This window comes from Dysidea avara, chromosome 1, assembly GCF_963678975.1.
Source record: "Dysidea avara chromosome 1, odDysAvar1.4, whole genome shotgun sequence".
Lineage (NCBI taxonomy): Eukaryota > Metazoa > Porifera > Demospongiae > Dictyoceratida > Dysideidae > Dysidea > Dysidea avara.
In genome coordinates this window covers 50,050,908-50,076,689 of record NC_089272.1, presented here as the reverse complement: position 1 = coordinate 50,076,689, position 25,782 = coordinate 50,050,908, and the positions used below count along the sequence as shown (strand labels likewise).

General features: G+C 38.3%; 1 protein-coding gene and 4 long non-coding RNA genes across 7 annotated transcripts in view; 4 read left to right on the top strand and 1 right to left on the bottom strand.

The window, feature by feature from the left end:
* Nucleotides 1–1,396: 1,396 nt before the first annotated feature.
* On the bottom strand, nucleotides 1,397–15,290 carry LOC136267760 (uncharacterized). Its single transcript, XR_010706753.1, has 3 exons — nucleotides 15,208–15,290; nucleotides 3,059–3,109; nucleotides 1,397–2,192 (listed from the first exon to the last, which is right to left on the bottom strand). It is a non-coding gene; the product is annotated as an uncharacterized lncRNA (long non-coding RNA).
* On the top strand, nucleotides 5,287–14,064 carry LOC136267750 (uncharacterized). The gene is made up of 3 exons (XR_010706752.1): nucleotides 5,287–5,538; nucleotides 13,005–13,076; nucleotides 13,591–14,064. It is a non-coding gene; the product is annotated as an uncharacterized lncRNA (long non-coding RNA).
* Nucleotides 15,291–15,361: 71 nt separating the features above from the next.
* LOC136267736 (uncharacterized) lies at nucleotides 15,362–16,516 on the top strand. The gene is made up of 7 exons (XR_010706744.1): nucleotides 15,362–15,567; nucleotides 15,634–15,705; nucleotides 15,758–15,790; nucleotides 15,846–15,911; nucleotides 15,965–16,020; nucleotides 16,074–16,312; nucleotides 16,368–16,516. It is a non-coding gene; the product is annotated as an uncharacterized lncRNA (long non-coding RNA).
* A 2,910-nt stretch (nucleotides 16,517–19,426) lies between these two features.
* The window catches only part of LOC136267723 (uncharacterized), a 26,344-nt gene continuing 19,988 nt past the window's right edge, over nucleotides 19,427–25,782 (top strand). Inside the window, exons 1-4 of one of the 3 annotated variants that reach the window (XM_066062894.1) lie at nucleotides 19,430–19,775; nucleotides 19,915–20,081; nucleotides 22,115–22,192; nucleotides 22,891–23,069. In XM_066062894.1, the coding sequence (XP_065918966.1) occupies nucleotides 20,015–20,081; nucleotides 22,115–22,192; nucleotides 22,891–23,069 (324 nt within the window). In that variant the 5' untranslated portion in view covers nucleotides 19,430–19,775; nucleotides 19,915–20,014. Of the gene's footprint in view, nucleotides 20,082–22,114; nucleotides 22,193–22,890; nucleotides 23,070–25,782 lie in introns of all 3 variants that reach the window. The other 2 variants (XM_066062903.1, XM_066062888.1) reach the window with 2 other exon arrangements.
* LOC136267716 (uncharacterized) overlaps nucleotides 23,746–25,782 on the top strand; it is a 5,247-nt gene continuing 3,210 nt past the window's right edge. The window contains exon 1 of the long non-coding RNA XR_010706722.1: nucleotides 23,746–23,937. This is a non-coding gene — a long non-coding RNA (uncharacterized lncRNA). The remainder of the gene's footprint in view (nucleotides 23,938–25,782) is intronic.

Here is a 25,782-nt window from a genome sequence, read left to right as displayed (position 1 = left end):
ACCATGTAGAGAGTTCAGCTGCAAACAAATTGCCCTGTAGAGAATTCAGCTACAAACAAATCACCCTGTAGAAAGGTCAGCTAGAAGAAGTTACCTTGTAGAGAGTTCAGCTACAAACAAATCACCCTGTAGAGAGTTCAGCTACAAACAAGTCACCCTGTAGAGATATCAGCTAGAAACAAGTCATCCTGTAGAGAGTTCAGCTAGAAGTTACCTTGTAGAGAGTTCAGCTACAAACAAATCACCCTGTAGAGAGTTCAGCTACAAACAAGTCATCCGGTAGAGGGATCAGCTAGAAGGATCACCTTGCAGAGAGGTCAGCTACAAAGAAATCACTCTGCTTCATCTTTTCTTCTTCCTGTAGTAAAGAAAAAAATGACAGGTTAAAAAGCCTTAAAGCCGGCCATAGGCCGGCTTTGGGGTATACAAATGCAAAAAGAAGTGAAATCTAATCCAAAACAGCCAAGCTGTAAAAAAAGTGTGCGGCCCTGAGAAAGGCTATGGTGAAAAAAGATGTGAAATCCAAGGTGGCGGCCAAGAAATGGCTGTGATGGTAGGTTAATGGTAAAAATTTTAATAACAACAATTCAGGTGAATTTGGTGCCGCTTGGTCTTGGCACAAAATTCACCTGAGTTGTCGTTATTAAAATTTTTACCATTAACCTACCATCACAGCCATTTCTTGGCCGCCACCTTGGATTTCACATCTTTTTTCACCATAGCCTTTCTCAGGGCCGCACACTTTTTTTACAGCTTGGCTGTTTTGGATTAGATTTTCTATTATGCCAAATTTTCTGCTCACGCCTTCATAACTCTATAATGTTTAGCACTATGGGTATGATTTCAGTTAAGTCATACAAGAGACCAAAAAGTAAGCTGCATACTTTCGTATAGTGTGATGGAGACTTTAGTCTATAATAAAAATGATTCATTGTAGATTGGTCACTTACTACACACAGTGTAGAATTATTCACAGATTCTTTAACTATATGTATGTGATTACACCCAACATTCTTTGTTTGTGTACAGTAATGAACATCCATTGTAATGCCAGTTTACAGCTATGATTGCCATTTTACCAGACAACCACTGGAACGTGTAGCATGACAAAGTGAAACTTGACAATCTATGAGGTACATACAGGCTGCTGTTGCTTCCTCCAAGAAAATTTCGTAGATCCTCTGAGGATGAATTATAGAGAAATTTCAGTAATTTATCATAAATGTCTCAAATTATGGCTGATCTCATATCACTCACTGGTCTGGTTTTATTTAGCCACCAGGGTATAACCAGAAAATGCCAAATTCAAGTATTTTAGTCATCATAGTGTAAAAACAGTGCGTGTGTGTTTGTGTGTGTGTGTGTGCATTTGTATGTGTGTACTGTGTAGCATTAATATTTATTATGCATATGTGTGTGTGCATGTGTAATGTACTGTAGCCTACCTATACACACATGTAGACTCACTTATCTCGTTCATATAAAGGATAAGCTTGATCACTGATGTAAGTTCCAGGGGAGACCACAGTTTTCTCCTGCAGTGTAGCCTTCTCCATCACATCGTGTAGGTACTGTAGAAACAGGAGTACACACCATAAAACTTTCAGTAGCCACCCACACTATGAATAGGAATACATATATAGATGGAATCCTTGAAGCACACTAATCCCTATAAACACTGTAATCAACTAGGATGACCTTCACACATACCTGTACGAACATGACACTCAGTTACTGTAGTAGCCCTACGTGGAATTTAAAAAATCGATGCACTAAAATTTTCTCCAATTTCCTTCTTCTATAGCTCATTTAAATTTCCATGAACTACTTTTCCAACAAAATCTGAGGTATCTATCATGTGTCATGATATATGTCTTTTATTGCATTTCGCAATACAAAATTTGTTACACCATTGTGGTGCCAAAATTTCCATGAATTAGATCATTGTGCTCATAGAGGGTTGCTCTACACATATCACACCTGAAAAGTTACCAGACACAAAGTAGGCTTTATACAATAATTAATTTTACAGAAACATATTGCACATACCTGTTAGCTGTCATTTTAGCCATGAGCAAACAGTTTGTACAATGATTGTTTTACAGTATACAGTCAAACCTCTCTAATGTGACGCTCAATGGGAGCCATAGATTTTGCTGAATCAAGGAGGTTGTTGGATTATCAAGTCACCTCTGTAATCCGACTTTATACAATATGTCAGATTATGCAGTAAATAACAGGTAAAACAGATCACACAATGTTTTTAACATGAATTAATTTTAGAATTTGTAAGTATTACAGCTTTTTTCTATTACTGTCAACCAATTAAATACTTTGGTTGCTTAAAAATTATTTTCTGTGATTATTCTAATGCCGCTATTATTCTCTGTCAGATTACAAAGGTCAAAAACAATGCATTTCCAAGTCTAGAGAATCAAAGTTTGTGTCGGAATATGGGGTACAGAGTTGTCAGATTACAGAGGTTGTTTTCTATACAAAAATGTTGGTAAATGACATTTTGGTCGGATTAGAGAGGATTCTGGATTATGCAGGTGTTGGATTAGAGAGGTTTGAATGAATATACAACTACTGTTTTACAGAGGATACCTGCATAACCTGGACACTTAGTTGAGGCCCCAAAGTACCAGCTTTTACATGTAAACTGACCTGGAAAATAAGGACATCTTAATAATCAGGACATTTTTGGTTGATACCAAGGTGTCTTTAATACACAGGTTCCACTGTAATGAATTTATATTTCATTTTGAATATCAGGACACCCTCCTATCTCACATAGCTAGACCAACTTTTTCAGGGGAAGTTCCACTGCTTGGTGCAAATTGGCAAAGCCATTCTCTTCTTACTGTTTAAGTTCTGAGACTATTATACTTTAAAATGTGGCACAGTGTTTGCTTGAACACAACAGAATACAAAACAAGCATGTTGGTCAATAGCGAAGGCTTAGTCAGTCTGGCTATGCGAGATTTGTTGGACTCCCGAACATACATACAAACTAAATCATCTGTACATAATACTTGATACATCACTCTTAACCTACACTTCGGATGGTGGTGGTCTATCAAAGTGTCGTACCAATGATGGTGATTGGCTATACAATATGACACAGTGGGACATACAAAATGACACAGTGAGACATACAATATGACACAGTGAGACACATAATATGACACAGTAGGACTAACACGTGCAAAAGCAGTGATGTCATGCTTAGAGGTGAGTCCAGAATGAGTGCGACTATTCAAACTGGACCACACCCATTTTTCTCCCTACAAAGATAAATTAAAGTGGTCTAGCCAGGTGAGACTAGTACATAAAGTATAACATGCTTAAGTAATCTGTAAAGGACAATCCCATCCAAAAACAGCTTATAGCTGTAAAAAAAGTGCGCGTCCAAGTAAAGCAGAGTTAACTGCGACAAAAAGTAATGATATCATAATGCGGCCATGTGCGAGGTATGCAAGTTGTAAAATTAATATTAGCTAATCAGATAATACAATGTTATTGTTAAAGTGTTAATGAGAACTATGTGATGCTGCTAGTTTTTAAGTGTGTGAGCATCTTCATAAATGCCACATAAATTTAATTCTCAATAAAGCAATGTGTATAGATTCTCTGATAGTAATAAATAGTTTGAGTTTGGCCACCTTTCCTTTGTTTGTAGCATTACTGTATACAGGAAAGGCGGCCAAACTCAAACTATTTATTACTATCAGAGAATCTATACACATTGCTTTATTGAGAATTAAATTTATGTGGCATTTATGAAGATGCTCACACACTTAAAAACTAGCAGCATCACATAGTTCTCATTAACACTTTAACAATAACATTGTATTATCTGATTAGCTAATATTAATTTTACAACTTGCACACCTCGCACATGGCCGCATTATGATATCATTACTTTTTGTCGTAGTTAACTCTGCTTTACTTGGACGCGCACTTTTTTTACAGCTATAAGCTATTTTTGGATGGGATTTCAATATTTTTTGTTAGAATAAGCAATGCACTGTTGATAACAGTAGGTGAGTTTCCATGGTTTTGACAGAAACCCAGATTACAGTGACAGAATATTAAAATATAACTAATTTTAGGGGCCAGGGCCGCCCACATTGGAGGTAACTGGAGTATTTTTCCCCCTACCACAGCCCGAAAGGGGCCACTTGAATACCTGTTTAAAGAAAGATCGATATACTCTAATAGAGCAGTCAGGATCTAGACTCTTCCTTGCCCCTGGGCCCCTCTTTAACTCTTTTCCTTGGGCCCTCTAATTTCTCTGGACGGCCCTGTTAGTGGCATGCAACTGCAGTCAACTAACACCCATTTTAACTAGTAAACCCTTAACAACACTTTGCCTTTCATCTTGTACTGCATTGAATCGATCAAGATACTCTATTAGAGCAGTCACAAAACAGCTGTAACACAACAATCAATATTTAGCATAGTTACAACTTCTGCTTAGCATCGGATTGTATAGTTTAAATTACTAGCTACTTACAGACTTTACAATATAAAAATACGGATCGTCTTGCCATCTATTGAATACTGCTCTTCTATCTGGGATCCACATTAACAATCACTCATTCACAAGTTAGAGATGATACAACATCGTGCTGCACGTTTCGTGTTAAATAGACCTTGGAGAAGGAATCATAGGGACAGCATAACTGAAATGTTAGTGGAATTACAATGGCCAACACTGGAAGATCGTAGAAAACAGGCACGTCTGATGCTGTTGTTTAAGTTTGTAAACAAATTAATTTATGTTCCAAATCAGTATCTGCCAGTGTTATCTCCTGCAACAAGTACCAGGGCAAACCATCCCTTGAAGCTATTACAGTTGTATGCCAGAACAAATCGATATAGTAACTCTTTCTTACCAAGATCAATACTGCAAACATTGTATGGAACCCAATAACTGTAATCTTTGTAACTACGTAGCTAAATTCATTTTATGATTGCTTTTTTTTTCCTGAGCATATCAGCTGTGCTGTCTGCTCAGTAACAATAATAATAATAATAATAATAATAATACCAGCATGCAGACTGGATCAATTTAGATATGGAAGATCTTGACAATATAGACTTACTTACTTTCAAGAACCGTTTGCAAAATGCATAGACACTAAAATTTTGTTTTTGTACATTAGCGATTTACCCAATGGGTTTTGCTAATCAATAATATTATAATAATAATATTATGGCACTTGTAGAAATGTGACTGTTCTATTAGAGTATCTCGATCTACTTCAAGCATTGACTAATTCAAGTGAAGAAGCTACGCCCCTGCCAAGAGATCTTGTGAAATGAAATGAGAATAGTAAAGAAAAGGCAAGTACGCACAGAGACAATAGATGGGCGCGTAATTATGTCCTGTTGTAAATAAACGCCTTTAAAATTTATATTACTACTAAATAAACGCACCAGAATAGGCTTGTGTGGCTGTTGTCTCCAAGGTTGTCTCATTACTTGTCTCATTATTTGTCTTTTCGTGTTGAAGGGATTTAGTCGCAATTGGTGAGTTTAACTATACATGTATTTGTGTTGTAAAACTTAATTGTAAAAAGGCGATTAGCACATCATGATAAACATGTCAGGGGCGGATCCAGAGTTTGGAAAGAGGGGGGGCACCTTTCTCAAAAACAGTTGAAGACCAAAAAAACTTACTGAAAACCAGTTGAAGACCAAAAAAAAAAAAAAAAAAAAGGTCGCAACAATAATAGCTAGTTATCCTTACCAACTATATCACGTCTGTTACGTAAAATAAAATCCTATTTATAGCTTCATAGGTAAGCTACACTGCCTCATGAACATTGTGACTACTTTATTAGAGTAATTGACTGCTCTATTAGAGTATCTCGATCTTGTATGCAATTTCGTGAAGGGGGGGCATTTGGGGCATCCTGGATCCGCCACTGCATGTATTTGTCACAGTAGAGTCTCTCACGAAGTCACGATTATTACGAGACATTGGACCAGAGTAAAAAATTTACTGCTATATTTAGAGGTTGTAGCGTTTGTATATCTTAGTATCTTAATAAATAATCCCCCATGATCACTAATCACTAATAGTACAGTGAAAACTGTTCATTATTCAGGCCGTAGGGACAAAATTTTCTGACCTTGCCTTTTAAAGAGGTGGCTGCATTATGCAGTCTTAAAAAAAGGTAAGAAGCATGCTGTTCTAACTGGCTATAGAGATGGATTTAGTGTATGACAGCGTATGAGACAGTGAGTGCTGGCAGCAAGGGGGCAGCCAATCTGTTAGAGCACCAAAAGCACTGCTTCAGACATAGGCAGTTGACTGTCAGCCCCAAGTGTAAAAAGTTTCACTATTGGTCCTTGTAAGCTCCTGATGAAGAAAGTGATGAAGTCATTATCCATAGGATATATTTTTCAGAGTATCCATTTCAGTTCTACAATATAGTAGCCAAGCATAAGATGAACATAACACAGCATTCCAGTAGTTTAGTGGTGACCACAACACTGCCTGAGTTAAACTATGGTGAGATTTGAGACTACCAGAAGCCCTGGAATGTCTTCAACACATGAAATACCAAATATCTAATACCTGGCTTTCATCCACAGTGGACCTGTCTTGGTGGCCACTTGTACAGAAGGGAAACAGCTGCCACACAGTCTTGTGAGCGAAACAACTAGTTGCGACACCCCTTAATTATCAATTTGTAAAATCTTTAGCAAAATTGTGTTTGCAAGCAAGTGCGATGTGGCAGTGCCGTGTATATGGTTGCTGCCTAGCAGTGACACATCACGAGTATTGAAGTCACAATGCGTTACTGTATCATCTATCTAAATACAATCTAATCAAAAACAGCCAAGCTGTAAAAAAAGGTGCGGCCCCCAAAAAGGCCATGGTGAAAAAAGATGTGAAATCCAAGGTGGCGGCCAAGAAATGGCTGTGGTGGTAGGTTAATGGTTACATTTTAATAACAACAATTCAGGTGAATTTGGTGCCAAGACCAAGCGGCACAAAATTCACCTGAATTATCGTTATTAAAATGTAACCATTAACCTACCATCACAGCCATTTCTTGGCCGCCACCTTGGATTTCACATCTTTTTTCACCATGGCCTTTTTGGGGGCCGCACCTTTTTTTACAGCTTGGCTGTTTTTGATTAGATATCACTTCTTTTTGTATTTGTATACTGCAAAGCCGGCCTATGGCTGGCTTTGGGGCTTTTTTAACCCATGTGTTTTTTTCTTTACTACAGGAAGAAGAAAAGAACTTAAAGAAGAATTTTAGTACTTCAATTATTTTTGATTTTATTAGTAATTATACAAATTATATACATATATTTATTACATGCCCATTATTCCCAACAGGATATTTTTTTGCAGCTGATCTCTCTACTGGGTGACTTGAAATGTAGCTGAACTATATACAGGATGGTTTCTTTGTAACTGAACTCTCTACAAGGTAACCTCTTCTAGCTGGTCTCTCTACAGGGTATTTTGTTTCTAGCTGAACTCTCTACAGGTGATTTGTTTGCAGCTAAACTCTCTACATGGTGGTGTCTTTGTAGCCGAACTCTCTACATGATGGTTTCTTTGTAGCTGAACTCTCTATAAGGTGACTTCGTCTAGCTGAACTCTCTCTACAGGGTGATTTTTTTGTTGCTGAACTCTCTGCAGGGTGATTTGTTTGCAGCTGAACTCTCTACATGATGGTTTCTTTGTAGCTGAGCTCTCTACAAGGTGACTTCGTCCAGCTGATCTTTCTACGGGGTGATTTGTTTCTAGCTGAACTCTCTACAGGTGATTTGTTTGCAGCTAAACTCTCTACATGGTGGTGTCTTTGTAGCCGAACTCTCTACATGATGGTTTCTTTGTAGCTGAACTCTCTATAAGGTGACTTCGTCTAGCTGAACTCTCTCTACAGGGTGATTTTTTTGTTGCTGAACTCTCTGCAGGGTGATTTGTTTGCAGCTGAACTCTCTACATGATGGTTTCTTTGTAGCTGAGCTCTCTACAAGGTGACTTCGTCCAGCTTATCTTTCTACGGGGTGATTTGTTTCTAGCTGAACTCTCTACAGGTGATTTGTTTGCAGCTAAACTCTCTACGTGGTGGTTTCTTTGTAACTGAACTCCCTACATGATGGTTTCTTTGTAGCTGAACTCTCTACAAGGTAACTTCTTCTCTACAAGGTGATTTGTTGTAGTTGAATTCTCTACAAGGTGGTTTGTATGAGGCTGAACTCTCTACATGGCGGTTTCTTTGTAGCTGAACTCTCTACAGAGTGATTTGTTTGCAGCTGAACTCTCTACATGATGGTTTCTTTGTAACTGAACACTCTACAAGGTGACTTCTTCTAGCTGATCTTTCTACAGGGTGAATTGTTGTAGCTGAACTATCTACAAGGTAACTTCTTCTAGCTGATCTCTATACAGGGTGATTTGTTTGTAGTTGAATTCTGTACAGGTGGTTTCTTTGTAGCTAAACTCTGTACATGATGGTTTCTTTGTAGCTGAACTCTTTACAAGGTGACTTCTTCTAGCTGAACTCTCTACGGGGTAATTTCTTTGTAGCTGAACTCTCTATATGATGGTTTCTTTGTAACTGAACTCTCTACAAGGTAACTTCTTCAAGCTGATCTTTCTACTGGGTGATTTGTTTGCAGCTGAACTCTCTACATGGTGGTTTCTTTGGTGCTGAACTCTCTACAAGGTGAATTCTTCTACCTGATCTCTCTACAGGGTGATTTGTTTGTAACTGAACTCTGTACAAGTGCGTTTTTGTGGGTGATCTCACTGCAGGTTGATTTGTTTGTAGCTGAACTCACTAAAGGGTGATTTTGCTTGTAGCTGAACTCCTTGCATTGTATCTAGTTTCTAGCTGATCTCTCTACAGGGTGATTTGTTTGTAGCTGAACTGTCTGTAAAGTGATTTATTTGAGCTGATCTCTCTGCAGGTTGATTTGTTTTAGCTGAACTCTCTACAGGGTGATTTACTTGTAGCTGAACTCCTTACATTGTGTCTAGTTTCTAGCTGATCTTTCTACAGGGTGATTTGTTTGTAGCTGATCTCTCTACAAGTTGATTTGTGTGTAGCTGATCTTTCTACTGGTTGATTTGTTTGTAGCCGATCTCTCTACAGGGTAATTTGTTTGTAGCTGAACTCTATACAAGGTGCTTTTTTGTAGGTGATCTCACTGCAGGTTGATTTGTTTGTAGCTGAAGTCACTAAAGGGTGATTTGCTTGTAGCTGAACTCCTTACATTGTGTCTAGTTTCTAGCTGATCTCTCTACAGGTTTGTAGCTGAACTCTCTATAAGGTGATTTGTTTGCAGCTGAACTCTCTATATGGTGGTTTCTTTGTTGCTGAACTCTCTACAGGATGTTTTGCTTGTAGCTACTCTCTACAGGGTGATTTGTTTCTAGCTTATCTCTCTACAGGTTGATTTGTGTGTAACTGATCTCTCTACAAGCTGATTTGTTTGTAGCTGAATTCTCTGCAAAGTGTTTTGTTTGTAGCTGACCTCTCTTCAGGGTGATTTGTTTCTAGCTGATCTCTCTACAGGGTGATATTTTTGTAGCTGACCTCTCTTCAGGGTGATTGGTTTCTAGCTGATATCTCTACAGGGTGATTTTTTGTAGCTGACCTCTCTTCAGGGTGATTTGTTTCTAGCTGATCGCTCTACAGGTTGGTTTGTTTGTAGCTGAACTCTCTACACAGTGATTTGCTTGTAGCTGAACTCCTTACATTGTGTCTAGTTTCTAGCTGATCTCTCTACAGGGTGATTTGTTTGTAGCTGATCTCTCTACAAGTTGAATTGTGTGTAGCTGATCTCTCTGCAGGTTGATTTGTTTGTAGCCGATCTCTCTACAAGGTAATTTATTTGTAGCTGAACTGTCTAAAAGGTGATTTGTTTGTAGCTGATCTCTCTGCAGGTTGATTTGTTTTAGCTGAACTCTCTACAGGGTGATTTATTTGTAGCTGAACTCCTTACATTGTGTGTAGTTTCTAGCTGATCTCTCTACAGGGTGATTTGTTGTAGTTGATCTCTCTACAAGTTGATTTGTTGTGTAGCTGATCTCTCTACAGGTTGATTTGTTTGTAGCCGATCTCTCTATAGGGTAATTTGTTTGTAGCTGAACTCTCTATAAGGTGATTTGTTTGTAGTTGATCTCTCTGCAGGTTGATTTGTTTTAGCTGAACTCTCTACAGGCTGATTTGTTTGTAGCCGATCTCTCTACAGGGTAATTTGTTTGTAGCTGAACTCTCTACATGGTGGTTTCTTTGTTGCTGAACTCTCTACAGGGTGTTTTGCTTGTAGCTGATCTCTCTACAGGGCAATTTGTTTGTAGCTGATCTCTCTACAGGGTGATTTTTTGTAGCTGACCTCTCTTCAGGGTGATTTATTTCTAGCTGATCTCTCTACAGGGTGATTTTTTGTAGCTGACCTCTCTTCAGGGTGATTTGCTTCTAGCTGATTGCTCTACAGGTTGATTTGTTTGTAGATGAACTCTCTACAGGGTAATTTACTTGTAGCTGAACTCCTTACTTTGTGTCTAGTTTGTAGCTGAACTCTCTACAGGGTGATTTGTTTGTAGCTGAACTCCTTACATTGTGTGTAGTTTCTAGCTGATCTCTCTACAGGATGATTTGTTTGAAGCTGATCTCTCTACAAGTTGATTTGTGTGTAGCTGATCTCTCTGCAGGTTGATTTGTTTGTAGCCGATCTCTCTACAGGTAATCTGTTTGTAGCTGAACTCTCTATAAGGTGATTTGTTGTTGTTGATTTGTTTTAGCTGGACTCTCTACAGGGTGATTGCTTGTAGCTGAACTCCTTACATTGTGTCTAGTTTCTAGCTGATGTCTCTACATGGTGATTTTTTGTAGCTGAACTCTCTTCAGGGTGATTTGTTTCTAGCTGATCTCTGTACAGGTAGATTTGTGTTGATTTGTTCATTGCTGATCGCTCTAAAGGTTGATTTGTTGCAGCTGAACACCCTGCAAAGTGTTTTGTTTGTAGCTGATCACTCTAAAGGGTAATTTGTTTGTAGCTGAACTCTCTCCACAGTGACTTGTGTGTAGCTGAATTCTGTGTAACTGAATTCTCTAGAGAGTGACTTAATTGTAGCTGAATTCTCTACACAGTGCATGACTTGTTTATAGCTGAACTTTCTTCAGTGTGACTTGTAATGTTCTGAATCTCTATAGTGATATATTTGCTTAACTCTCCACATGGTGACTGTCTTCTTGCTGAACTGTCTATAAGATTAACTGTTTGCAGCTGAACTCCCTACAGAATAACTTGTGATGTAATAAAATTGTATAATGGAGTAAATAAATTAGCCGAATGCTCTATTAGGGTGACTGTTCTATTAGAGTATCTCGATCTCGCATTTGCTACATGGAGTTGGCTTTCGAATCATAACTCAGTGGTTTGTAATCCAATTCTTCTGTACTACTGCAAGGACTTTCTATGAAGATTATTCCAGCTATACACCGATTTTCAGCTCATTGCTCTAAGCGGTTTGCCTGATAGACACGAAAACTAATAGTTTTTTATCCATAAAAATCGATCGCGTAACGCGTAATTTTGACACAGGTCGGGTTTTGTGTCATATCTCCGTGGTCTTTATCTCGATTCCTTTCAAACCACCAAAAGGCACTCCTACGATGGTTACTCCATCTACATAGCAATTTTCAACTCATTCCATGAAGCGGTTTACCCTGTAGGCGTGACAACAAATCGATCTTGTTTTACGCGAATAATCGGTCATAACTCCTGAACCATTCATCGGAGTTGTACCAAATTTGATGCTTGGATTCGCCTTTGGACTCCCTTTCTGTTTGCCAAATTTCAAGGCGATCGGAGTACGTGTTTGCTTGTTATAGCAATTTTTGCAAGTGTGCGAAAAGACGAAGAAGAAGAAAAAAAACGAAGAAAAAAAAACCAAACTTTGGCAGCTCGTATCTCGGAAATGGCTGGAGCGATTTCCTTCAAATTTGGAATGTAGACTCCCTTGGCTGGCGGGCAACTGTGTAGCAAATTTGGTTCCAATCAGATAAGTGATCACCGAGATACAAAGGTGTGAAAATGACGTTTTCGTTCTTCCTGTCAATATACTCACGGTGTGGCGCGCCGGCTTCTTGGGCCGCACGACACACTACCGTGTGTCTTATTATTATTATTGTTTACTGAGCAGTCAGCCCTGCTGGTGTGCTCAGGAATCACATAAACAAATACATTAGGTACAATAATATGATTGGAGTCTAGCTGTAAATAGATCAGTATCTGCAATTTCAATTGTGTCAGTTGGTAGTATGTTCCACTCGTTTATTGTTCTTGAGAAATAGCTGTTTTGGTATGCCGTGGTGGATGAGGTAGGTAAAATATAGTGAAGATGGTGGTATTGTCTTGTTGGTCGTGTTTTTGGTAAGTAATAATGAGGAATTTGGAGTGATAACTGTTGGTAGTGTATCTTATGCAATATTTGTAACCTAGATAATTTCCGACGAATTTGTAATGTAGGCCATTTCAGCTGATCCAACATTAGAGAAACTGAACTGAATCTGCCATAGTCATTCAACACCCAGCGCGCTGCTCTTCGTTGTACTTTCTCTAACTCTGAAATATCTCCGACGTGGTAGGGATCCCAGACAGCAGATGCATACTCTAGTCTTGATCTCTGAATGTGTCATTTTGTGTAGAGAGCAATCTTCCACAAGAAGTGACCTGTAGGTTTCAGTGTATATTGTTAACCATTAATATTGTTCACAATATTGTGAACTATATGTACAGTGAAACCTCACTTAGTGGCCACCTCTTTAATAAGACCACCTCATTATATTGGCCACCTCTAGTAGGTCCCAAATATAGCTAAGCATTACTTATGACCTCATTAATAAGGCCACTTTGTTATTCAGGCCAAATTTTTTGGTCCCACAGCCTGCCATATTAATGAGGTTTCATTGTACTTATGTGAATTTTTATTTTTCGTAACTTTTCTTCAGGTTTACTGATGGGCACTATGAAGCATTGTTGACTGGTACGTGTATAATGTGGTGACTTGAAATGCTAAAACAGTACGTAGCATGTCTTGTATGTACATGTAATGTGTTGTAATGTGTGCACGCATCCACACATCTTAGAAATAAATATAATTGTATTCTCTATAAATAGTCAGTTCCATTGTGCCACTGGGTCATAAGTTGGTTGAGCATGGATCATCCAGGGCACTTGAGTCACATTTTGTCCTGGCCAAGTGGATCTCATCCACTGACAGAATATACAGAATCAGATCACGTGTATAAATTACGGTGGAACTGGTTTATTGCCACCTTCACTCATTCAGCAGGTAACAGTGTGTAAATTTTCAATTGGAATTGGCTTTTCAAGAGTGGTTGTCTTTCTATACTAGTGGCCATTAAGACAGGCTGTACTGATAGAGTGTACATACTAGAGATGCAACAATATCCTCCACTTAGTGTCGTTTGATAGTGATGCAATGGAGACTATGTATTATTGCATTTAAATGCTATACTATTATATTTCAACTCTAGCACGTATTTATAACAGGAATGTTTGTTAACTGTTTAGACATACTGGAGCCACACCCACTCATCTGGATTCTACAAATGGAGTCATACCAACTTGTTGTCATCATACTTACTCGTTACTCCCATTGTGTTTGGATGAATATACATGCCGTCATGTGAGACTTGCTACCATGGCGGGCCACTGGAAAACATTTGCATAGCAGTTATATTACAGTCATTATTTTACAATTCTTACATTATTGTTGTGAAAAGTGTTTGGTATTCATGTGTCTCCTCTGTATGTTGTAATTACATGTGTAATTTTGTGTGGGGGTGCTATAAAATGCAATAATGCATGGTGACAATTGTATTAGGCGATTTTGCACACTTCCTTTTAAGCTAGCTACATGTGCTAATTACTCACAGCTTGCGTCAACAACTGGTAACCGCAGTTGTACTCTTGTGTCATTCTTTAAGCCGCGCCCTTAGAGGACAAATTATGTGGGGGCGACTAATTTCAAAACGAAGGATGGTATGCAGCACCATAGATTATGGACTATAATCTATGGCAGCACACTTCTTGGTGGCTATATGTACTGATTAACTACATAGAGCGCCAGTTCATCAATACCCAGTGACCGCAGTTGTGCTCTGCGTCATTCTTTAAATTCCGAGTAAAATTCTTAGAGAGCAAATGACGTGGGGGCGACTAAATTCAAATTTCAAACTAGCCATTCTCGAAAACAAATGTTTCAATCTGAACGAAACTTTTAGAACAGTTTAAAGACACATTGCCCTACATGCCAAGCGAGTATTGCGGAAAACAACAATCTGGGATTTGTATTTGGCCTCTAGGTCGACTGAGGACGACTGAAACTTCGTTTGGTGCTGAAATCACGACTGTAGGGTAATCATGTATGGTGAAATCTATGATGTGAATCTTGAGGTGATTGAGTGAATACTGAAGCGATAACAGGGCGATCAATGTTCGGAATGCACAAAGGAACGCAAAGCATACACCTGCGGTTGCGTCTAACCGCATGCGATTAAAAAAAAAATTAAACTTCCCCTTTGATGTCGGCAACCTCGATCACGAAACAATCGGCAAGGATTTGCTTCACTGCTTGTGTGGTAGTTACTAGTGACACGATGAGTTCAACTCCAGAGTTTCAGAGGGATAGCGTAAGTGACGGGTGGATTACAGGAAGGCCGAATTTGACAACGTTCGTTCTTGTAAATCCTCACGTAGTGGTTGCGTCATTTATTGTCTGCGGCGCGCGTTTCTGCTTTACTGGCCGCGCGACTCACTACCGTGAGTCTTGATACAAACATATCATAGATCCTTTACACTCTAAGGATCTATGAACATATCCACTCACCAAGAGGAATGTAGTAGTGAACGTAGTATTCACAGCGGAATCAACACTAATAACTAACTAGTTACTTTTTTTTTTTTTTTTTAAAGATATAAAGAAAATAAGATTAGAACATACAAATAACAGTTAAACAATTAAATCAAAAACTGAGTCTCTGATTGCACCAAGGCCACAGGAGCACTTTTGATGTAACGACCTTGTGAAGATATATATATATATATATATATATATATTTTTTTTTTACTGTAACATCATACTACTACTTATTACCTAACTATATACTTATTACTACCTATACGTACTTAACTTAACCAATGTCAAAGTCAGGAAATTCGTCCTCAGCAGTAAGCGAATACTGGCGGAGTATCATTTTTTGCATTGTCTGTCCAGTTTGCCACATAACTGTAGGAATTTTCGCGGTGGTCTAGGACGATGAGCTCTTCCAGAGTATCAAATCACGTGATTCGTAAGTGTCCGAATTTATAAGCAACACTAGTTTTACAACCGGATGCGGTTAGACCTCTTTTGCCGAGAGCTCAGACTAGCGGTGTGTGAAGTCTAGCGCAATTCTTTTCATCCGAGTTTTTATCGATGATACTTTGTTTCATTGCGCACAGTTCTATCGGGTCGGAGGCACTTTTATGTGAGCACCGCCTCCAGAGGTGAGTCAGTGTAGCTATTAATGTTCACTTCTTATTGCCGTGGTGTACTAAATATTAATCTTTTAGGTGTTAGCTAGATGCGCGTAGTTGTATCGCTCTCAAGACTAGGTCAAGGCGTCGTGCGCCACTAGTATCACGGTAAGCGTACATGAATTGTGCGTGTGGTTCATTAAAGTTTCTGTTTATGTAGTTTTGTCTTTAGGTACAAAAGCACATTTAAAAGGTTTGTTAGTTTACTTGTTGTCTATACTGTTTTACGGGCTGATGTTTCAATGTAGGTATTGTATGGAAGTTGCTTTGGCGGCATAGTTTGCTGCATCATGCACTGACATAATAATAGCTTGGTAAGCAGTAGTGTTTCTTTCTTGCCAGCTTTAATTTTTCTTTTCAATGATAGTGGCAATGGAACTGCTGCTGCTTATTATGATTGCACAGCATTTCATATAGTTACAGGTATGTCTGTTGTCGTATTACTGACTAACTATTTTAAAGTATTCATTTTGTAGGGCTGAATTGTAGAATCACATGCTACTGATACTTCGTTGTGTAGATGCCAGGCACATGATCATGATTGAGTTAACTGTGTTTACGCAGTGAACAGTTATAATAGCTTTTCATAGTTGTCTATTGGAGAATACACCTTTTCTATTGTAGAACAGTGTGTGGAGTTTAGGAGATGTGAACTAGGAAGAAGAATTATGTCCACACATGTACATCTGGTGTATTTATCAGCTTCGTTTCATTGGTAAGGCCACTTAAGAGCATTTGAATCATTGTTAAGTGATTTCTTTTGTCTGTAGACGTCGTTTGATGATGAGACCTATATAGAAGAAGAAGAATGATGTACCTGCTACTTTTATCAAAGTGAACACTACTGGACACATTTCATGTTGTTTACTCAATGTTGTACAATTTTAATTTTTTTAATATGAAACCTCTAATCTTATAATAGTAAAGATATTCACATCAGATATACTACATTGAGTTACACCACAATTATACATTGGTGAGTATATCAAATATGTATTTCTTACATATGCACATATGTGACTGGATCTACGAAAACCGTTCTTATCGCCCAAGACAGGAAGTTTGATTTTTTCACACAAACACAAAGTTTAATGAATGTACTATCAAGTTTCACTGCCACAGTTGACCAGAGTAAAGTGGTCTGCTTTTGCTGGCTGCTTTTCTAGAGCACAGTGGCGAGCCGTACGAGTGGTCTGGGGTCTTGATGGAGCCCTGGCCGACCAGGAGATGGCTGTGTGTGGCTGTACAGCTCTGTGGTGTTGGACAATGACCTGTGCTGTAAATTTCCTTTCATTTTAGCCAGTTCTGAGCCCTGAATGGCCTATAACTTGGCCTAATTCATCCTAGCACGTCTCTTTTCAATTTTTGAACACCATCTTGCCCGCCTTCCAGGGCCCCCGCCTCCGACCCCTTCTGGAGCTCGCCTGATACAGACAACCTCGGTTTAAAAACTATCTAAAATGGCGGGAAACTTAGCTGTTGACTACTTCTTCAGTGGATGATTAGGAAGGTAAGAAATTGTTGTGAAACGTGTGAAAATTTGGTATACGTAGCTACCACCATTGGCCAGCTACAACACACAGAATATTTAAAACCGACGTTTCTCGACACTTTTAAATGGGCGATAAGACCGGTTTTCCCAGAGACAGTCACATATTATACTTATGTAAACAGAGGTTATACACGTGGTTAACCAGTAGTGTATAAGTCAATTATACTCATATATTATACATAGTAGTGTAAATGGTATCTATACACAGGTACAACCATGGTGTATAACAGATGTGCCACTTATGTGTATCCTTGGGGTATATCATAATAATACATCAGTTATACACCTATGTATTTCAAATGTTTTGCATGGTGCGTGTACTGTACACCAAGTGTGCATGGACTGTACACCAAGACTTAGTGTGCGTGGACTGTAGTAACATCAAGGACGTTGTGGATCTTCAGGTCAGTCTGTGTGTAGCTATACTAAGAAATTTTTGTATTACCTCAAGGGTGTGATGAATTTTCAGATCCCCAAATCTGTCATTTGCGTAAAAAGTGACAGATTTTTAGCTGAATTGTATTTGATGCCCTGTCAATTTTACAGGTACAGGGTACTTGGTCATAGCATGCGGTTCTCTCACTAGCAGTGGTACATACGTAAAGATCAAGGTTCGAGGGAGTAAGTTTATATAGACAGAGGAATTATATAATGTTATGTGTGTTCTTTAGTTCTCAATTGTCAAGTGTACGTGGACAATGAGGCCTGGTAAGATCTTGACATTATATCTCAGTTGATTACAATCTTCTGAATTTCCAGGATGAGGCGTACAGTTGCGATAGGACTAACTATCCCATTTTATTGTCAGAATTTTGTTGTTAATTTCACAAACAATTGTGACTGGATTTTGGAAAAACGATCCAAATCGCACATTAGAAGTTTCGAGATAAACGGTTTTAAAGAATTGAAGCCAGCATAACTCTCCAAGGATAGCAAGCACGCGTATGAAATTTACACAAAAGATGCATCAATCTGTTACCTTTCAAGCCACTTCCAGTACTTGTAGCTGCTTGTACAGTTTCCCGCCAAATAAGATAGAAAATCTGAGCAGTTGGACGAGCGAAGTAGTATCACGAGTACTCACAAAGGGGTGGAGGCTGGGGGGTGGAGGCTGGGGGGTGGCGGGGAGGGCAAGAGATAGGCCTCAAAATGGAGGCAGACCACGATTGGAGTCCAGACACGAGATTACAGGGCTGTGCTGGCTCCTTAGTGGCTGATATGTAGCAAAATCTACAGAGAACACGTCTGGCCAACATTATAAGGCTGTCCACCAGTAAACCACTGATTCTTGCCAAGCCATGTCCTTCGCAAGGCCTGAAACCGCCATTTGGGCACTCCACACCACCCAGAAAAGAAGTCTATTAAAACCAGCCTCGTGTAGTTTGAGTAGTGCTGAGGGTCAAAACTTGTAGTACGATAGTGTGACTCAATAAACAGTAAAGCAATAACAGAATTGTTATAACTGATACAGTGGCGGATTTAGGGGGGTTTCAAAGGTTTCCACGGAAACCCCCTTTGAAAAATGATTGCGTAACAATTAAATGTTTTAATTATCGCGGCATGCGTCTCGATCGAGATACTCTAATAGAGCAGTCACAGTAGCTACTAAAGTAGTGTGTAGGAAGTTATTTAATATATTTTATGTACTATTACTAGGCTGTGACCTTTTTTTGTTTTTTTTGTTTTTTTATGGTCTCACCTTACCAAACCAGACGATGTAGTGCAAACTTTTACGTATCTCATGTCAATATATATTTCCACCTTCTAAACTGGAAACCCCCTTTATAAATTCCTAGATCCGCCACTGTGATATGCCATTGGATTTACCTTTCCGTGGCTAGTAAGAAAATCTTTGTTTTGTTTCTGTACTATAAAGCAAACATGAGTTATTGAAGTTTGTTTACGTATGTTATTGTAAAAATATAACTTGTGTGTCCCTGTTTTTAAGGTTGAACAGCCTTCAACTTCAAAAACATGGAATGATATACAGTACAAGCTGTAGTCATAACACTGTGCCTTGGTGAATTTCCTAGTTCATGATGAGCGCAATGAGACAAATCGCAATTCCGTAGCTCATTTCCTTCATGAGTTATGAGGCGCCTGTAATTTATTTTCTCCATAGTCACTGTACAAATCAATTATTTTGCTTTTCCAGCTTTCTATTGCTATAACTCCAAAAGCATTTACCAGACAAATCACAGCACATTAGTTTTCAACCCTATAGATAACAAAGAATCAATTAAAATGAAGTTTTAGAAATGTGCAAACAAGTCGGATTTTCCCTCAGCGGGTCAAGTTTAGATGTAGACATGTCAGTGTTGTGTTTGTAGGGTGATAAGTAATTGTTGATATGTAGCTATTACTTCTGTGCATGGTAGCTGGTATACAAAAGTTTGTAACAGTGTATACTGGTTATGTCATTGCTTGATGTGGCAACGTGTAGATTTATTGTAGCTTACACAAGTTGTTTGAAGATCAAGTTTCAGGGACTATTATTATTTTTGTTAAATTTATAATTCCTATTAAGCTTGGTTTTCAATAGGTCAGCTAGTGATTTGTAAAAATCATGTATACATTTTGGCGTCTGCTGCATATGGTACCACTACTTGTTAAGTTGGACACAGTGGTATAGTCAAATTTATTGCAGCTTATATGTCAAGATACTATTGAAAGTATACTTTATTGTGACATGTTCATTGGTTGAACTAGATAAACTTATTTGCATAATCACATTTAAATGTTTTGAATTTTGGTTTTTGCTCTAGAGACCTTGATTTACAGCTGGAAAGCTCTAGCAAGAAAAAAACACCAAGTCGACCACCCAAACAGTCATATGGAAGGCAGTACACATACTGTGGTGGGTCTATGTTGAGGAAAACACATAATGTTTGTCGTCGCAAGACTTTCAGTTGTCCCAGCAATAATAGTGACGGTGAGATAACAATAATACACCATTTACACCCAGGAGTGCATTAAATCCTATGCATGTAAATGCATCTATCAAGCAGTACGATAGTACTGTGTAAGTAAGATATCCCCCAAAAGTGGCACATGCCCAGAAAAAGTGCTGTCAAAAACCAACTTAGAAATATCATGCACTATGAAAATCACATTTACGGAAAAGTCTTAGTGCATCTAGCATCAAATCAAGTGTTAAAAGCAAGTAAACAATTACAGGAAGCCGAATACTGAATTTTAAAAAATACTAAAATTGTCTGCCTGCCAGCCTACCTAAACAGGGTCACAAGGCTAGAGGCCTAACAAATATTTTATATATTGTTTTATGGACTAAACTAACACATGTACAAGACAAATAAGTTAGAGCGAACTAAGAACATGGTCAGTATTTATAAGAAATATAATTCAACTATTCTATACTTGCAATTAATTTCCCAACACATCTACAACTACAGAATAATACATTATTTGCAATGTAGCATGCCTACACTAGATATACTAGTTGAATATTGTATAAATTTGAAAAGTGAAGTAGGATTCCTGCGATAAAAAGCAGTGAAACAAGATAATTATATGAATGATGAAAGCTATTACAACATACCTATGTGGGAAAATCCCTACTTTGTCATATTACCACCATTTTTCACCACTAAAGTAGTGATTTTGCCACATAGGTATGTTGTAATAGCTATAATCCAGATAGCCATTTATTGCTTTTACAGTGCAAGTGAATGCTCGCCATGCTTTGAAGGAGTGGGAGGCTGTGCTAACTGTGATTGTTTTAAAGCGTGGTGGAATTTGCAGTGGGTATGGCAACTTAGAAAAATAATAATCATAATCTCGGTCTGATAGGTTGATCAGCGCAGCACCACTTCTTACTGTACCAGTAGTGGCTAAACGCTTAAAACAGTTTGTGACTTCTAAATACACTCCACTAAGAAGGTGTCAATATGAAAAATTAGCACATCGGTATGGTTTCCTTGCTTGAAGAAGAACAAGATGACTGTGTAATTAAAGATGAAAAGAAAAGCAAAGTGCAGATTGTCGGAATCAGAAAAGGCACATGCCAGCCTTGAGTTTTTATTCTAGAAAGAAATGATGGCAGTACGCTGTTTTGTTTTAAGGTTATATGCTTCTAGCAATGATATGTATGCAGCATAGCAGCACTATATATGTTAGATTTGTTAGTAGCAGAAGTGTGCAATGTAGCACTATATAATGTGCATCAGCGTTAAAACTGGCTCACTATAACTGCTGACTCGGATGATCCACTGACCTGGATTGTATGCAATCCCAATCATAATTCATGCAGAAACACTCAATAGTAGGCTTGACTCCTTGTAAATTTGCACTGATAAGCATATGCATGGATTTCCATATGTTATAATCATACAACAGTCAGTTAGTGGACATGGCTAAATTAATGTAAATGGAGCTAAATTTGTGCATACTTACAGAGTGCATTGGACATACTGATAAGTGGGTGTGGCTTCATGTATGTTTACATATAGTTCCACAAAATTCCTGTAAAAGGGCGAGGCTCACTAAAGAAGCTAAGATGCAAAGTACGATGTGTTCCTACACTTCCATATTAATTTGTGTCACATGTGATCTAATCCAGGTCAAACCTGGATATTTAATAAACCAGGTCTGACCCAGATGACTCAGATAAAATGTGACCAGTGTGAGCCAACCCAGTTTCAACACTGATGTGCACTTGTCAATTGTTAGTGTACTTCTTCATTTTATTTCTCACCAATTGCTGGGCATAGCATGAAATTAACACTGACTCTAACAACACCGCAGTATGATGTGGTTTGACTTGACCTAGTAGTCAAATAGTCGTTCCTAGTGTACATGTATTCTGTACATGCAGCATTATATACAGCACAGACACTACTAAAAAAACAAAGTACTGCACAGCATTATCTTAGCAGCATTACAGATACTGCTATATGCTCGTATAATATATGTACCATCTGTATGGTTTTATGTACATATGTGTAGCAGTGATACCAACCCATGCACAGCAAAGCAATTCTGAAGATCATGAGACATACCAACATGAAGATGGAGCTGTACAAGGTACAATACTATTTTGTTTTGTGTTCCATGATTAATTTTGTGTATGCATTTTTTCTACTGTCACCTTTCCTTTTATCATTTATTATCAGAAATTGCACAATGTATAGCTTGTAGGCTCAATAAATAATGAACTGTTTTGTAGGTGCAGCCTTTCATGAAATTATGCAAATAAAAATTTGGTTGTATTAATTGAGCATTCAGCAAGCTTACAATGTGGATGGTGTGGTTTGTGGTCACTAAGTGTAGCTACTATAGACATTTGGAGTTGTGGTTCTGTAGTATATCACTCTTGATAGCTAATATTTAGAGGAATTCTGTATTCTGTCTGTTTAGTTGGCTAACTATTGATCAAGGTTTTTAATTTGTTGTGTCATGTGAATAATAGCAAGTATAGTAATTTCACAAAGTGGTAAGCAAGTTTAGCTGAATGGTTTTTAACTGTACGTTATGGAAATACAGTACAGTACGCTTCCTTTTTTACCTTGCCCATGCAATGGTCTTGCTTTGTACCACTATAATACAGTCAGGCTTTCTTACATGAGATTGGTACATGTGCTATTCATTGCATTGGATTCTATAAAATGTCACTTTGTGAGATTTTCTTGTTTGTGTGATATGGAAACATGCGTAGCTTTATTGCAAAGGTGCATGTTGATATAGTCCAAGAGTCCTTTTCACCATAATGTGCAATACTGCAGATAATGAAGGATTGAGTCAACTATATGATGACAGTTCGCAAGAGCTGAGGTCAGGACAGTCATCAGCCAGAGTATCAGATTGGCATCAACGTATGGAGAGAAGGAAAGATAGTTGGAAGATAATTAGGCAACAGATATTCAAGCATGTATTGACGAATGGAGTCATTTCTGTTATCAATGTGAGTCTAAAGAATTAAATAGGATAAATCTACCTGTATTTGAGTACACGTACAACGTAACTTATTATTCAGAGCTTGTATAAGACTCAGATAAATGTGTTTAATGCGTCTGGTTTACAAATTTATATATTCATATTTTACGCATGCAGTCAGTCGACTAAGTAGCAAAAAAGAATGCTGGGAGATTGTACTTGAACAAAGCTATGTTGTATAAGAGATTTGAAATTGCTCAGACATCAAACATAAAAAAAACTGTGAAGCATTGTTGAAATTAATGTGATATGCATTTTTGTCTGAGTAAATTTTCTAAGTAAATTAAAGTATGATAAGACAAGGATTAGTACGTATGTCCGACCAAAATGGAACATACTCAGACGACCACTAAGTTTGGCTTGAAATAAAATGTCAGATATCTGCATGAGCATTGTTTTAAGCACTATGCAGTATGTACATAAATTATGAGTCTACCAGACATAGTTCAGCTAGGATCCGTGTAATTTGGGGCCAATTATAAGTCTAATATTACAAACGGTAAAGTAAATAGGCGCTTCGCGCGCGCAGCGCGCGCAGCGCGCGAAGCGCCTATTTACTTTATCGTTTGGTCACTAGGACATTAGGCAATTGGAATTCGCAAATTCCAATTGCATAAGTTTCTATGCTCAAAGTTTAAGAATTTATAAACACTGCTGACCTAGTTTGTTAACACGTCGAGGCGTTAATTTCCTCTGTTCCTGACATGGCAAATAATTAAAAATTTAGCGTTCATTCAGTACGCACGTGATGTAGTGGTACCAGGCTCTGTCCAGAACTCAAGTCTACCCCCAAGGTGTGATCAGCACACAGAGAAAACTGCTCAAATGGACTAAAGGTAAGTAGGATAAGTAGATACACACGTTGAGATTATATTGTTTTGAAAGGCTAGTGTGGTACCAGACTACTTTCTCTAAATAAAACGCACCAGTTGGCGTGGCTATGGTAGTCCTGCGTAGACCAGACAGAATTTTTTCTTAGTGTGTGAGTGCGGAATAAGTGGCCAATCAGCACCCACCATAGAGTTGGTGAAACGTTACACAGAAATTCTATGGGAAGTGTACTAGATCACTTATTCCCCACCCACACACAAAAGAAGGAAGTCGGTCTGATCTTAGCTATATTATAGTGAGTGATGTTGAAATGGGCTCCTTCACCCCTTTGGTATTCTCTACTTTTCGGGGGAATGGGAGGTGCGGCTAGTATTGCTTACAAGAGGTTAGTATTTCTGCCTGCTGCTTCGAAAGACCAGTAGTGTAGTGTCCTGGATTAGATGTTCCACCAGTTTTTCTTTACTGTAACCCTGCCAGTCCAGTTACTATCGCAGCACTTGACCTTGCAATGTGTGAGGGTCAGGTGCATGCTTCCATCACATGTACTTCAATTGCTGTTTCTTGTTTATTTACTTGTTATATTTTTTTTTTAAAATCACGCAAAAAAATAAATCCAGTAGTATTGGCTACCAGCTTTTTTTAAAATGTGGGTTGTGGAGTAGAAAGAGCAATAAATGCGTTGTATACAAACTGGTTAAACCTCTACCTTACCCCATCACCATTGTATGGCATGCATATGGGTTTAAGTCTCCACAAAGGACTCGACTGTATCGTTATTAGAAGTAGACAGCATGCCTATACTACCTACTGTCAAGGAGGTGTCACTCTAATGTATCCTGTATTGTACGATCTTCATCCTTTAAACAAGGGATTTTTGGCATAGGACAGTACAAGCATCATCTCAAGTAGCACTTTTACATTCAATAATTGTAACGTGATCTTGGAAACCTACCTTTTTGGTTTATTTTCTGTTTAATAGCTTAAATGAGGTATTGGGTGCTTATCTTGTGTTAAAATTTTAGTTTAATATCCTGAGACGTGGCTGATTTTACTGTCCGGTACATTACAAACTAGTGCATTAAGGTTTGTGATCGATTAAGGGTGACAAGTGGTGTTTACCAATAATTCCATACATGGTCTGATATAATCACCGAAGCTCCTAGGAAAAAGAAGTTTTGGGTGGGAAACTTTACAGCAAGAAAGTTTAATAGTTGCTTTTATCCAAACAAATTGTTGAAATTTTCATTTAAGTTTTTGTTGTATGTAGAAGTCAAGGGTCAAGGTACACTCTTGGTAGGAAATCCAACTTTTGTGGATCGTCAACCACCCTGAGATCATAAGGCAGGCAATGTACTAGAGCAGACGCCTTATTCCTTATACAGACACCTTATAAATTTGTTTTTCATGGCCAACATCAAAGGTGGGGGGGTATTACTACTGTGTAGCCTAAATATTTCTTTTCAAGGTTAACCCTTAAATCTGCTTTTCGAAAATGCATGTTTACACAATATGGGCTCGCATGGTGACACTAGGTGAGATAACTTGATTCTTACAGCCTACAAACACACATAGATTTAAAAAGTGTGTCCACTGGGCTACTTGGAGGAGCACTGTAACTACAGTGGCTTACTTATTATGAAGTGATGAACATCGACAAGTCAAGTCTCCGTGTTTCATAATTCTTGCCACATGCTTACTTTTGATTGTGGGTTTACTCACGTAAATCATATATTGCCTGATACAAAAATTCACGACAAGTCCAATGGAAGTCACTGCAAGGTGATAGGAGCAACTACCATCGAGTCATCGACCATTTTATAGAGGTATGTAATAAAAAGTTTGCATGTTCC